The sequence below is a fragment of the Acipenser ruthenus genome, chromosome 2 (assembly GCF_902713425.1).
Source record: "Acipenser ruthenus chromosome 2, fAciRut3.2 maternal haplotype, whole genome shotgun sequence".
Classification (NCBI taxonomy): domain Eukaryota; kingdom Metazoa; phylum Chordata; class Actinopteri; order Acipenseriformes; family Acipenseridae; genus Acipenser; species Acipenser ruthenus.
In genome coordinates this window covers 97,261,073-97,275,247 of record NC_081190.1, presented here as the reverse complement: position 1 = coordinate 97,275,247, position 14,175 = coordinate 97,261,073, and the positions used below count along the sequence as shown (strand labels likewise).

Genomic DNA, 14,175 nt, shown 5'->3' with positions numbered 1-14,175 from the left:
AAATTCATCCACTTTGTAGTTTTACTTCATCCTCTTTATTTCACTACCAAAAACAAGCAGAACTATTAAAGGGCCAGTCAATCATAGTCCTACACAAAACATTTTCTTAAGTGATAATATGCAAATTAGTTTACTGCACCTGCACTGTTTGACCTAGAGTCAAGATTGTTTACCTTTATTAAAGCAATGTTCTCTTTTTTTTTTGCCGTGGTATTGAAGAGGTATCGAGTATCGTGAAACTGAACTGGTATCGTATCTAAGTTCAAAATTCTGGTATCGTGACAATCCTAATCTTTAATGTAGGTGATATAGATGCCACTACTATATCACTACTTTGATCCAGTACATGTTGTTTTTCAGCCCTACTTGCTACAACACTTACAAGTCAACAAAAGACACTAAAGAACAACATGGTAAACAGACATGGCAACATTTTATTTGAAATGTTACCATAATTTGGAGCCAAGCAGAGACAGCATATTCCTAATTATTTTGAAAAACTGCATGTTTAAGGATACCATGCAAAAAGAACCATTTTAAAAAAGTGAAAATAATCATAAATCTCTTTCAAAATGGTCCCAAAATGAAGCAGACACCAGTTATGCTAAAAGCCAGCTTGCTTGGAGGTACCACAGATTACATTGTGAAATCCGACAACCTACAGAATACCTTTGAAAGCATTGCATCGCAGTATGGAAATACCCTTGATTGCATTAATGTAATTCATTCCAGTAGGGATTATGGGGAGAACCCTTTAGTGTTAAATATTTAACCAGGGTTTCAGTAAGGAAATAAAAATGAATATACAATGCATAATGTGGTATTTTTTAAAAGGTGTTTTTATTTCATTTTTAATATTTCACAAATATTCATAACCACTTAAACCATAAAACAGTGAAATAAATAAATGTGACAAGAACTTTCTGGGGGGAGAGAATTAACATTATAAGTATAGGAAAGTGACTACAGTGATTTCAGTTTAACCTGTGAATCAATATCACTAACGAATTAAAAAGACAATAGAGCAAGTTTGCACCAAATAAAAAAATAAATACTTGAAATGCACTTAGATTTTGCAAAGCGATGATATTCTACTAGATTAAAATTCACATTCAAAATCACAAGGATTGTTTCTGACTAGCATGCTTGGTAGTATGGCAGGAGTTACACAGCTGAGCTCCAGCTTTTTAAAACACAAGGAGGTTTGTGTATCTAATTGAACGACAGGCAAATACTCAACTTTCACAATGTTTTAAAGCAATATGAGGGATTCTCCTTTTGACTTGGCAGCAACAATTTGTGTTGAGACAGAAGTTCTGTTTCCACACTATTGAATTTATGTTGACATCCCTCAAAAATCTTCCCAACTGTGTAACGCAGAGATGGAAAGATTATACAATTTACTTCAACGGATCCAACAATGATACAGGCAGAAGTCTGATTGCATTAGTATTCAAATAAACCCATTGTTATACTAAGGAGGCTCCTCAGTACAAACTCATATCTTATATCCAACACTACATTAACTCCCTTTGACAGATACAGTTCTGTAATGAAAACTGTCATATATAGGCGGTGAAGTATTTCAATCCAAGTACGCATGTTAAAAGGAGTTGATTTTAAATGCTTAACTGTTCATTCACATACCTCATGGTGACAGTCAAAAGTAGAAATACCATGCTACAAATGTCTATGTATACTGTACACCACATACATTTCCTTTAAAATCTATACTAGCTAGAACACATAAGCTGCAGTTGGCATCATCATTAAGTCCTTTGAAAGTTTGTTTTTAATGTTACGATTTGAAACGGCAAGGACAACAATAAAAATGTATGCAATTACATTTCGTTGAAACGATCGAGAATGGGCTTGTACTGTAGCTGTTCAAAAACCTAACCCAGTACCACAGGGTGTATTACATTTTACAAAACGTTCATCATATTTTAAATGATCTAAAATGGTACTACTGTGAACCCGTCTTGGGTGTATGTAGAGACCACATAAAATGTACTGTAAACCGCCTCTTTGTAATTTGTAAAGAAGTTAAGCAGACGTGAAAAGGACTGGCAACTCTAGAGTTTTAAAGAGCAGTTCTTGCTTGAAGGTTATCTGCAGTCATTTCAGAGAACGCTCTGAACGATTTAGACACCATGAAGGCTGTTTTGCCTATGCTGCAGTCACTAACAACTGTAACCGATAAGGTTTTAAAAAAATAAATCTACCATGGAAGCCACCTGAAAGCATAAAAATTACAATTAATTGGGCCAGACTGTGTCCTCTAGTACTTTGTATCATCGGTCATCATTACAGACAGTATTCCAAACTGGGGGTATGAGAATGAAAAGCATCTTAAGATTCCCTCTAACTATATTCAATTGTGGCTAATCTGCCCCTTTGGACCTTCCTCTTGCCAATTAGCACAAGCCAATCCCTCCTCATTATTTATGGTTAATTACATATGTGTGACATGCCACACACCTCTTGCTGTGAGCATACAGTATTAGCAGAAACAAAAAAAACAAAAAAAGGGCAACATCAAACTATTCTGCATGTTGATCATATCTACAATGGGTGTATAAAAAAAGGTATGGGGCAAAGTCCAATAAATGACCTACGGACACAGTACTGTATAATTACTGAAGCCCCTTTCACACTGGCATGCTCTACTCGGGTCATGCAGGTCAGCTATGCGATTTCACACTGCTTTTTGAAGCAGGGTCAACCTGGGTGACAGAGGCAAGTACACAATGCTCGTACGCAACGCCCCGGAAGCAGCAGCGTTCACATGAACACCCTTTCATCTGTTCAGCTCTGGATTGAATCGTCAGCCCAAATGTTGATTAGAGCAAATAGTTTTTCATCCCTACTGCAATCTGGCTCATAGTCTGTCCCAATCAACAGAAATATGGCTGAACAGAAATGTTCGTCGCGGTAGTGAAACCCACATGCAGGCCGCTTCGTCCGCTTACGAATGCACATCATGCATTTTGTCTCGCTCGACCCGGGTCAAAGCGTGTTGACCCACATCCTGAGACCCGGGTCGACCCGGATGTGGAAACATCATTGCACAGTAAAAGTTTGGAACATGATCACATTAAAAATGCCTACTGCACATCTAGTAAAAGGTCCTGTCCATTTTAGAAGAACCGTGTTAGAGAACCAAGATCAAAAGTGGGTTTCCTGAAACCTAGCCCACACACACACACACACGAGTATATACACATACATACTCATGTGCACCCGTGGTTAACTGTGTGTGTGTGTGTGTGTGTGTCTAATATATATTATGCACATGAGCCATGACATTAACATGCATTTAAGTAACAGAACTCACATGTTTACAGTATTACTGTATTTATAAGTTTATTTTTAGTTCAATGTCCTTATGAAAACAGTTGAAAGAACTTCAGTGAATGAATCAATTACAGTATACAGTACTGTACAAACTAAGTACTACTCATAGTTCAATTGAAATAAAATAACTGCACAGTTATTTTTTTATGAAAACATGCCAATCACAGTTGACTATACTTTTAGGTATTGGCTTATACTGTCTAATTTGACAGTTTAAATAGCAAAAGTTCAAATGTACATTATACAGAATTAACTTGGTGAACAAAAACAATAATAAACAACTTACAGTTTCACATACAAATCAAAACAAACATTGTTTGTTTCGCGTGCAAAAACACGCGCTTTGAAAGTTCTGCTGACAAGCTTGTTATCCCGAATAACCTGAGCTTTAAAGCCAATTGAACAAGAACTAATTTTTCGCTTCTCATTATGAACGGACACTAACGAGCTGCACTTGGTGAATGAATGAATGAATGAATGAATGATCTGTTTCCAGGTCAGTCACGTGAAACTGCAGTGTCGAGTTACCCACTAGTCTTTTTAATAGCTTATCATTTCGGTACCAGTATTAAGGTGTCGAGTTACGAGTAAAGTGTGGTGTCAAATTAATTAAAAAGAGGCAGGATACATATATTTTATATTAGGAAAATTGGGGACCAAGAATGTGTTGAATTAAGTGAATGTGTCGAGTTAACCGAGGTTGACTGTATGTGTGCATGCATGAATATTTAACAAAATCGCATATAAAACTTCATGGTAATGCACAATATCACAAAAAAATTCCTTTGAATATTCAAGATATGACCATGGAAATAACCTTAGCTCAGAGAACTTAATTAAATTAATGTGTGACCAAATATCAGTGAGCAAAATGCTGGGAGTTAATACTTTTGTTTGTTTAGATAATTTGTTAATCATGTTCAGGATCCTAATGAAAAAAAAGACAGAAGGATTTTGATATAATAACCTCCAAATAAATCTCATCATTTGTAGCTTATTAGAATATGGAAATGATCTTATTTAAATTACGTTCTGACCTTGGATAAAAATAGTGGCAACTAAATACATTTTTTTTTTTTTTTTTTAATTCATTTTGATAACTGATAGCTTTTTGTACAGATATGTTCTAATTTTGGACTGCTTCACGCTAATGCACAAAACACAGGGGTGACACAAAAAGCTTGATCTTCCACAATCTGATATTGACCAATACATTTATGCCAGTACCTAGATCCAGTAAATGTTTTGTTTTCTTTCATCTTTATTGTAAAATACATTACCGCTTGAGCAGCGGTTCCCAAGCCGGGGTGCATCTTAGGGGGTCCGCGGGAAGACAAAATAAAAATAGCCTCCTCGCACCGACAAGTCCCCAATTTCAGAACGTAGCGCCTGCTGCTGTATTACACATCGCACTCATTGTATAAAAATGTGGCTAAATGTGCGTCGAGTTGCAGCGTGTGACGTAAAACACACCTGGTGACTAAATCAAGTAACACGCTGCAATTCGCTGTTTAAAAAAAAGTTTACAAACGAGGAGGCCATTCAGCCCATCTTGCTTGTTTGGTTGTTAGTAGCTTATTGATCCCAGAATCTCATCAAGCAGCTTCTTGAAGGATCCCAGGGTGTCAGCTTCAACAACATTACTGGGGAGTTGGTTCCAGACCTTCACAATTCTGTGTAACAAAGTGCCTCCTAAAAATGCTAGGAGGCACTTTTTTTCATTTGACTGTATGAAGCAGCACTTGTTAATTCTATAGGGTGATGCAAAACTTTTGGCCATAGCTGTATAGAAAATGGAGCGGAGCAAAATTTGAAAATTGGCCTAGCAGTATAATACACTTTAGAAAAAACTCACAACTTTTCATATAAAAAAAAAAAAGTAGGGCTTCTTATGAGGAGTTTTCGGATTGGCTACAAATGTGTTAACGTTTAAACATTATTTTCCTAAAGCCGTAACGTTTAAAAAGCTAAACAGATGTCACACCATGTACTGTAACAATGCCCACCTCTATGCCGCTCTGCCTGGCGAGTTTCACAGCTGTGCTGTAGTAGCCGCAGCGCAGCAGGTGCTCCACCATCATGCGGTCCATGCGCTGCTTCTTCCACACGTTCACTGCAGCCGGCTGGTCGCTGCTGTGCTCCTTCAGGTGCTCAATCCTCCGCTTGCACAACTTCGCACTCTCGTCTTCAGCCTGGATAGACTCGGCAGCCTGGCACAAAAACAAATGTGAAGATACAAGAAATACGGTGCAATATGGTACAATACATGCCAAATGAGCAAGGAATTTACTGGAGGCTATATTCTTGTATTCTCTTGTAAGTATTTTAGGAAAACTCTTTTGTAGCAAATGTTTTGCTTTTGTGGATGAAGAAAAACGTTTTTAAAGTAGTAATTTATTTCATCAATTTTTTTTGCAAAACACCAAAAATGCTCATTCAAAAGTATTCATACCCTTTGATTATCATATACGGTCATTCTGCTTAGGCAGCAAAGGGTTAAAGCGCAACTGGACATTCCAACATAACGATCCAAAGCACACATCAAAATCTACTTCAGAATGATTCAAGAAGAATAAAATCAAGGTTCTAGAATTGCCTAATCAAAGTCCCAATCTAAATCCAATTGAAAATCTTTGGTATGAGTTGAAGAAGGCTGTGCACAAGAGAAGTCCTCGGAATTTGAATGAATTGGAACAATTCTGCGTTGAATGGTTTAAAAAAAAAAATCACTAAAGAATCATGCCAAAAAGCTCATTGACAAATATCCTATTATTGATAAAGGTGCCTCAAATAGCTATTAATTTCATTTTCCTTGTCAGGTTATGAATACTTTTGCATTAGCATTTTGAGTTTTGCAAAAAAAAAAAAAAATTGCTGAAATAAATAATTGTAAACATCTACTTATTGTAAATATGTCCTCATCCACAAAAGCATATATCTATATATGTGTGTGTGTGTGTGTGTCAAATTCAGTACTACATAATCTTTAAATTGGGGCTGTCAAGCAATTAATCTTGAGATTACAAAAATTAATCTCAGTTAATCTTTGTTTTAATCGCATACTTAATTGATACATTTACTGCATCCATCTCATGTAAGTTTGTTTTTGTACTGATGATACTGATTATTAATATCATCATCCAAAAAACAACCCAGCATAAAATCCCTGTTTTCCTATTTCTGGATTCTCTTCATAGTTCTATATTTATATAATCCAGCATTTGCTGTTAAATTGTTTAAACCAACAGCTAAATCAGAATGGAGTCAGTTTAATACTCACCTTACTGCATTAACAATTCAGTTTATTTTACAGTTTCTTTTACTCAAACTGTTTTTTTTTTTACTGCTGTTTAAATAATAATAATAATAATAATAATAATAATAATAAGGAGGCTGTGTGGTCCAGTGGTTAAAGAAGGGCTTGTAACCAGGAGGTCTCCGGTTCAAATCCCACCTCAGCCACTGACTCATTGTGTGACCCTGAGCAAGTCACTTAACCTCCTTGTGCTCCGTCTTTCGGGTGAGACGTAATTGTAAGTGACTCTGCAGCTGATGCATAGTTCACACACCCTAGTCTCTGTAAGTCGCCTTGGATAAAGGCGTCTGCTAAATAAACAAATAATAATAATAATAATAATAATAATAATAATGGGACAAATATCCAAACAAATATATGACATGTATTCGGATACAAAAATCAGATGTTCGTATTCGCTAGAAATGATGGAAAAACCTTGTGCTTATTTACTGCCCCACCAGAAGTTGCACAACAGTGGCGTTGTGCTGCTTTAGAGCGAGTCATAATCTCATGGGACAGAAAAAAAGGCACGCACGTCATTCTGAAATGCCTCGCTTAAACAGTGCCCAACTTGCTGGAAATGTGTAGTGATTTTTATATATTATATATTTTTTGTTGAAACTTTCTGTTATGTGGAATGTAATAAACGGGAACCAAAACAGTGAGTTTTTCCTCTTCCTTTTACAACGCCATTTCCATGTTTGTTTTATTTGTGCAGTGTATAATATAGTATAGTGTTTAACTGAGCAATATAATGGATTTTATTACTTTTTGAAAATGAACGAATATCTGAACGAATATTTAAAATTCCGAGCAAATATCCGAACATGAAAATCCTGTGTTCGTCCCAGCACTAAATAATAATAGTAATTTTAAATTCTCTTTTATTAATAACTTGAAATTGCCTAAATAAATCAAAAGTCAGAGTAACGGTTATATCCTCCATAACTGTAAATAACATCATTTAAAATAAATGTGGTTATTGAAATAAAACAAAGCTACAATGTTAACGGGTCTGCAGTCGGTAGCTATCCAACAGCACTGGTTATAGTATCGTACTGAGCTTCATTCATGGGTTTGCAGCGATCCTGAATAAACTTCCCATTCACAAGTTCTTCAGTTTGAGTGCTTTGCTACATAATGCGGTTCCGTGACTAATTTCATATTCAAATGATGACTACACTCATTCAATCTTGGCATGCACTAAAAATGGTGCCGCAGAAAATTAACTACGGTGTGCTAAGAGGGACAAGACAGGGGTGCAATTAACATGTGTTAAATAAAAAAATCTCCCAAAATATTAACACATTAAATCGCAGAAGTTAACTGCGATTAACAGACCTAATTATTTATTTTTATAAAAGCACTAGCACAACACATTTAGTATACTGTGTTTATAATGTATAAGCCTGTAAATATGAAGTCAGTACCTCAAACTGTGTCCGAGACGCATGGCTTTGGCAATGTGGCAGCAGCAGCTTTGTAAAATCACTGACACAAAAGGGTTAAGCATGTACAGTAGTCTCCGTGTAATTCATTGGAACGATGAAAACTCAATGTATTACAGTAACAGCCAATCAATGCTGACTGCTTTAACAGCCAGTGCATTAAATCAACAAAGGATTACACTTTTCCTCCCACATCATCAATTTTACAAAATCGGTAAACGCAAAGGCATCTGGTTTAAATTGCTACCAACACAATAACAGAACATCAGGACTTGAGATTTGCTAGCAAAGACATTTCTGCAAATTACAAACTTTCAAAACCTCCTGGAACAAAATATATAGTCTTTCCTCCAATTTCAAGGATTTCAGCAATCAATCGAGATATCTGGAGGTCATGAACCAGACTACACTTAAATGAGGGAGTGTATGCAGGACACAGGATTTTGTTATTCAGGTTAACACTAGCTTGGAAGTAGAAAGCCTGTTTATTCCTTTAGGGGTAGGGATTTGAAAAAATATCCAAAAGAAACATGCAACTGTGAATAAAGGGGTGAAGAGTACAACACACCACATTTGCCTTAGGACGGTGGAAGAGACAGTCAATGGGGACTTGTACTGTAGCAGGCATTTAAAAATCAAGAATGAACATAATTCCAACCTTGGATGACCCCTCAATTCTGGAACAGTTCATAAATGTGATGAATTCCATATTCTTGTTTTCGTTCTTTTAAATTGTAAGAGGTTCTAGAAAACCTACTGTATTTAACTGTGGATTTGCATACTGCTAAAAACATACTAATGCTCAACCACCTGACATGTTCCAAGTTCATGAATAAAGGAGAAATACATCCCAAGGGCTTGTTGTATTAGTGAATGTATTTAGGTAGATTACATTGCAAATAACATTAGGAGAGTGGTGCCTGGCATTTTGGCACTCTTATTGTGCTGCAGCTGTACAGTGCTGGCACAGGCATTCTCCCCCTGCAGACTAAGGTGGCTAAACCAGGAATTAATTAAATCCAATCTGCTGCTGGGCGCTACCTAGTCAGGTTTTGTTTGTAGATAAGAACAGCAGCAGCACATCAGCATTAATACCACATCAGATCAATCCCTACAAGCAGCTGCCAGGTAAATTGGGCTCCTGTCAAAAGGTAAAACAGGACCATAAATAAACTGTAAAATGTATGTAAAGCCATTAGATTTCAATTTCAATTTTCCAAAGTGCAAAATGCTAATATTTTGTAAGATAAAGAGAGAAGCTGTATTCACGAATACAATGATCTCTCCAGAGGTTACTGTGCACTACCAACTTCAAAGTGGCCCAAAAGGTCTGTGCGTTATTTTTTACAAGGCAACACCCTTCCTTTTAAGTGTGCTTGTTTTAATGGTAGATGTTAAAAAAGCACATTATTTTCTAACACCTAACCCAGGACGTCAACCTGATCAACTCTAGCATCAATACTAACACCAACGTGTTCTTTTGTTTCAGCACACAACTGTTTACATTTTTCTGATGCTTCTGACATTGCTTAATGTAAATTAAATGAGCATTCAGTACTGTTTTCCAGTATACACAACTGCTAACATTAACAATCAACACTATCTTGCATGATAATTCGGTACCTCTCTAGTAGCAGTACTGCTTGTTCAAGTGATTTCATTTGAACTTACTGCGTGGCACGAAACAGGCAGGTGCAAACTGTAAGGGTGCATTGCATGCAAACAAGCAAGTGGAGCCACAGCTTAAGACTTGGGTCCCGTGACAGCAGGCTTATGAAAAACAAACCCAACTCCAGTCCATGGGCTTCACACAAAGGCTACCCACTAAAACAAGCATGGACACAATAACAGTTTAAATATTTTTGTATTCATTTGAAATATTTATGTAGCGTTACTGATTTCACAATTTATTTAGACTATTTAAAGTCTCTGGTATTGTGCATTTTGTCAAAAAAAAAAAAAAAAGTTAACATTTCCCTAATGCATGCATTTCTTTAATCATTTCCACCTGACCAAAAGATCTTCACTCACAAAGGACTTTTATACTGCACAAATAGAATATTCCTCTGCTGAAATTCAAAGTAGTGCAATTTCCATCTCACCACCTACTGCTTTAGAAACACATCACCCTTAAAACAGTCATTCCAACAGTACAAAAGGAAGCTCTGATTTAAATAATGAGTTCAGACTCTCATGGTTCTGTGTTCATTTCAACAAAGTAAAAACCAGCCAAGCAGAACCAAATTGTTAAATATGCATGTTCTTTATGCCATGCACAGCGAAGCAGAATTTTAAAATTACACCCAGCAAGCCAATTCCAATAAACATTCTCAATACTTTAACTAAAAATAAATAAAACCACACACACACACAGAATGTTCTTGTTTTATGTTTCCTGTCTGGCTAGTTTCATGCAAGGCATGGGGTACAGTTTGAAAGATTATATATTTACTGAAAGGAGATTATTTATACACTACTGACAACTCTCATAACGTTTCCATGCACAGACTAAAAATATAGATCATCCAAGTTAGTCATCATTGCCTGCAAAACATTCTTGCTTTCCGACACATATTTCAGTTGTAATAAGAACAACAGCAGCTATCCAGCAGCATGGGAAACAGACAGATTGCTTATCCGTAAGTGGTTCCAGGAAGCCTCGTTAGTCACCAAGAGTTGCTCACTGAGCTGTCAGGGTAGACCAAATTGCACAAGTTAACTTTTAGGAAGCTGATAAAGTAAAAAAAAAAAAAAGAAACCCCACACACATCTTACTGCAAGAGAAAATGAATGTCTAACACACACGGAAATACAGACACCTATCTAGAGGACCAGTAAAGGTGGTTTGCTGATATCATTTGCAAGAATTATCCTAAAAAATAAGTACATAAATCTTGAAAGGCAGCATGGGTAGCACCAAATATTAATTTAATTGTGAATCATGTATAAGAAATCAATCATTTACAAATCTGTAAAAAAAATTCAGTTCATCTTGCTTTGCAGTTTAATGTACTACTGTACAAGTAATTCATATGTTTTGTGTAGTGATGTCCAGATTACAATAAGAGACATCACTACACAAAACATTACTTACATGAATTACTTGTACAGTAGTACATTAAAGTTCTGGGAATGGCAAATGCACTTGTGGACTTAACTAAATATACATTGCCTAAAATGCATTCCAGTGCAAGTGAGAGATCATTTCAGTGCTGTTCTCACAAGCCGGGCCCAACATCTGTACTGTGCGGGCACTAACCAGGACTGCGATGAATGGCTCTCGAGGACGACTGGATAGTTACGGCAGGTTTTAAAGCCTAGAGTTTGAGCAAACTTGTCATAGCTGATTTCACAGACCCTGATCAGCTTTAAAATCTTGGACAACCTAATGTTACCTTTAGAAAGGTGTACCAGCCGGTATTCTCTTTATAAGCAACATCTTCCCACTGTGCTGGGTAACTACTACAGAAGGTCAGCCTCCCAAATGTTATTCTCCAGAAAAATATTAATAAAAAATGTTACATAGAATACATGACATGCACATTTCATACTGTTATCAGTTATCCCAAGAAAAAAATATATTTGTGGGGAGCAAAACAGGTATGCGCCTGATCTTTTACCACCCCCCATAGCAACTGGAATGTAGTGGTGTCGTTTCTCATTTGCTCTCTTATACCACAAAATACAGGGTCAATTATACATATTGACTTAGATTAGAAGTGATGTTGTTTAAAAATAAATGTAGAAGTAATTAATTAAATAAATAAATGAACAACAAAGAGCCAATAAAAGCTGTACAAATATATTCAGAAACCCTGTTTCCAAACTTGTTGCTAACATTTCTTAAGCTGTATTTCCAAAATAAAAACCTAACACCTCCCTCTTGAGTTTGAGATAACAGGTTCACTGATCTCAAGTCTCACCTTTCTTTTCAGAGCACTGAGTTTCTCCACAACCCCGTCTAGTAAAGAAACAACGGACTCCACAGCTGGGCAGCTGCTCAGAGTCTTCTCCAGCTCTGCCACAACCATGGTCACGTGACTCGTCTCCCGGTCTATATTCTTCTGAGCAGCCCTGAAGCGCTTGTTCAAGGTCTCATATGGTACCTGTGAAAAAGGAAAGTAGGGAAAAAGAAAACATTTATTTAGATAGTTTGTAGCATCTGTGGAACTCTTCTGGTAACATTAACAAATCTTTACAGTAGAGTAGAATGACAGCATACCAAAGGGTAAATCCATGTAGCACAATGTAACACTTATTATGCAATCACTTGTATAATCTTTTCATGGTTATTTTAAATATTAATTTAATATATTTTAAATGGCTCGCTTCCAATGTCATGAGCTTATAAACCAACACTATTTAAGAGCGATCTTTCAGCACTTTCAGTATTTTTGTGTTTCTTTATTTTGTCTTATGTATTAATTTGGATCCAGCAACAGCTGCACTGGAAATCAAAGGCGAGTATATATTTTTTTAACCACTTGAGCCAGCCTAAAGAACTTTACAAAACATAGCTCTGCTCCGCAATTTAGGAATGGAACAAGGAAGAAAATGGGAAAAAAAGGATAATTAGGTTGTTAAATGCAATTTGGACATGTTTTTGACTGGATCTGCACAGTAGACAAGGTGTTTGGTTACAATATTAGGAGTGAACTTGTGCAAGCTGGATTGTTTTAACTTTGCACACTGGACACCATCAGAGTACAAGGAACAACTGACAGGCTCTTCTCTTACCACACAAATGTATATATGTGTGTTATGCACACCGATATATACTTTGGGTGCTACTGTGAAGCAAGTGCAAAGGAACATTTGCATAGAGAAATAATTTATACACAAGTGCTGGGACGAAAACAGGATTTTCATGTTGGGGTATTCGCTCAATTTAAATATTCATTTGGATATTCGTTCTAGTTCTAAAAAAATAATAAAAGCCATTATATTGCTCTGAACGCAGGCAGAGACAGCATAGCAGCAGGGGCAGGGGGCGTGGCCATGGCCCCTGTGGGTGTGCCTTTATTTTACAGCAAGACACATCAAAATAGAAAAATATCCCAGATTAAGTAAAGATTAAGTTGTGTAGGATTTACTTTACCCCAGTGAATTAACTACAAAGGATGCAGTTCAATTTACATTTTTGTTTTAATTTGTTTATTCCAGAAATAAATAGTACATAATATTGACACCACATTTTATTTATTTTTCGTTTTCTTTATTCCTTGCCATTGCCGTTTCTTCACAGTAAACAGCGGCCATAGACACATTTCCAAAAAGTAATAACATGAGGTTTACTTGTGCCTTTTTGCAGCTGAACAAGCAAACTGAAATTTAACTTTAAACACTTCAAATAAAACAAACGTGGAAATGGCATTGTAAAGTGAAGGGGGAAAAAAAATCACCTGTTTGGTTCTCACACACACATACATACACTAAGTGACTGGCTCTAAAGCAGCACAATGCATTTGTGTCCCAGAATGGCTTCCATAGAGATCACTGTGTGTGTGGAGGCATAATCTATAATAAGTATGTGTGTGCAGGCATAATCGATCTAAATAGAGGCTCAAGAGCTGCTGTGTTGATTCTGTTATATATATATATATATATATATATATATATAATCTCACCTATCACACAGAGCTCTTTTTCATTTGCCATTTTTTGAAACTGTCACGCAAATTCTGGGAAGACGGTAAATAACTGCAAGGTATTTTTGTCATTTTTTGCGAATACGAACATCTGATTTTTGTATCCGAATACATGTCAAAAAATATCTGTTGATAGATAGATAGATAGATAGATAGATAGATAGATAGATAGATAGATAGATAGATAGACACACACACGACTCAGTCTGCAAGTTAGTGGCTGAACTGAGGATGGATAGACAGGATACATACACAGGGCTTGAAATTAATGTCAGCCGTGAGGAAACTGCCGCAGTGCCCTTTCAGCTACAGCAACAATAACATGATTACTTGCCCGAGTCATATCAGCAGGGGAAAAAAAAAAAAAACACAAACAATGAACACTACCCTTTCAAGCACATGGCTTTCTAACATGGGTATTAAT

The 14,175-nt window shown here is 36.4% G+C and overlaps 1 protein-coding gene across 2 annotated transcripts in view; it reads right to left on the bottom strand.

Moving 5' to 3' along the window:
* The window catches only part of LOC117408496 (E3 ubiquitin-protein transferase MAEA-like), a 36,517-nt gene that overhangs the window by 18,696 nt on the left and 3,646 nt on the right, over positions 1–14,175 (bottom strand). For both annotated transcript variants that reach the window (XM_034013509.3, XM_034013510.3), the window contains exons 2-3: positions 12,027–12,209; positions 5,364–5,567 (exon numbers count right to left, since the gene is read on the bottom strand). In XM_034013509.3, coding sequence (XP_033869400.1) covers positions 5,364–5,567; positions 12,027–12,209 — 387 coding nt within the window. The remainder of the gene's footprint in view (positions 1–5,363; positions 5,568–12,026; positions 12,210–14,175) is intronic.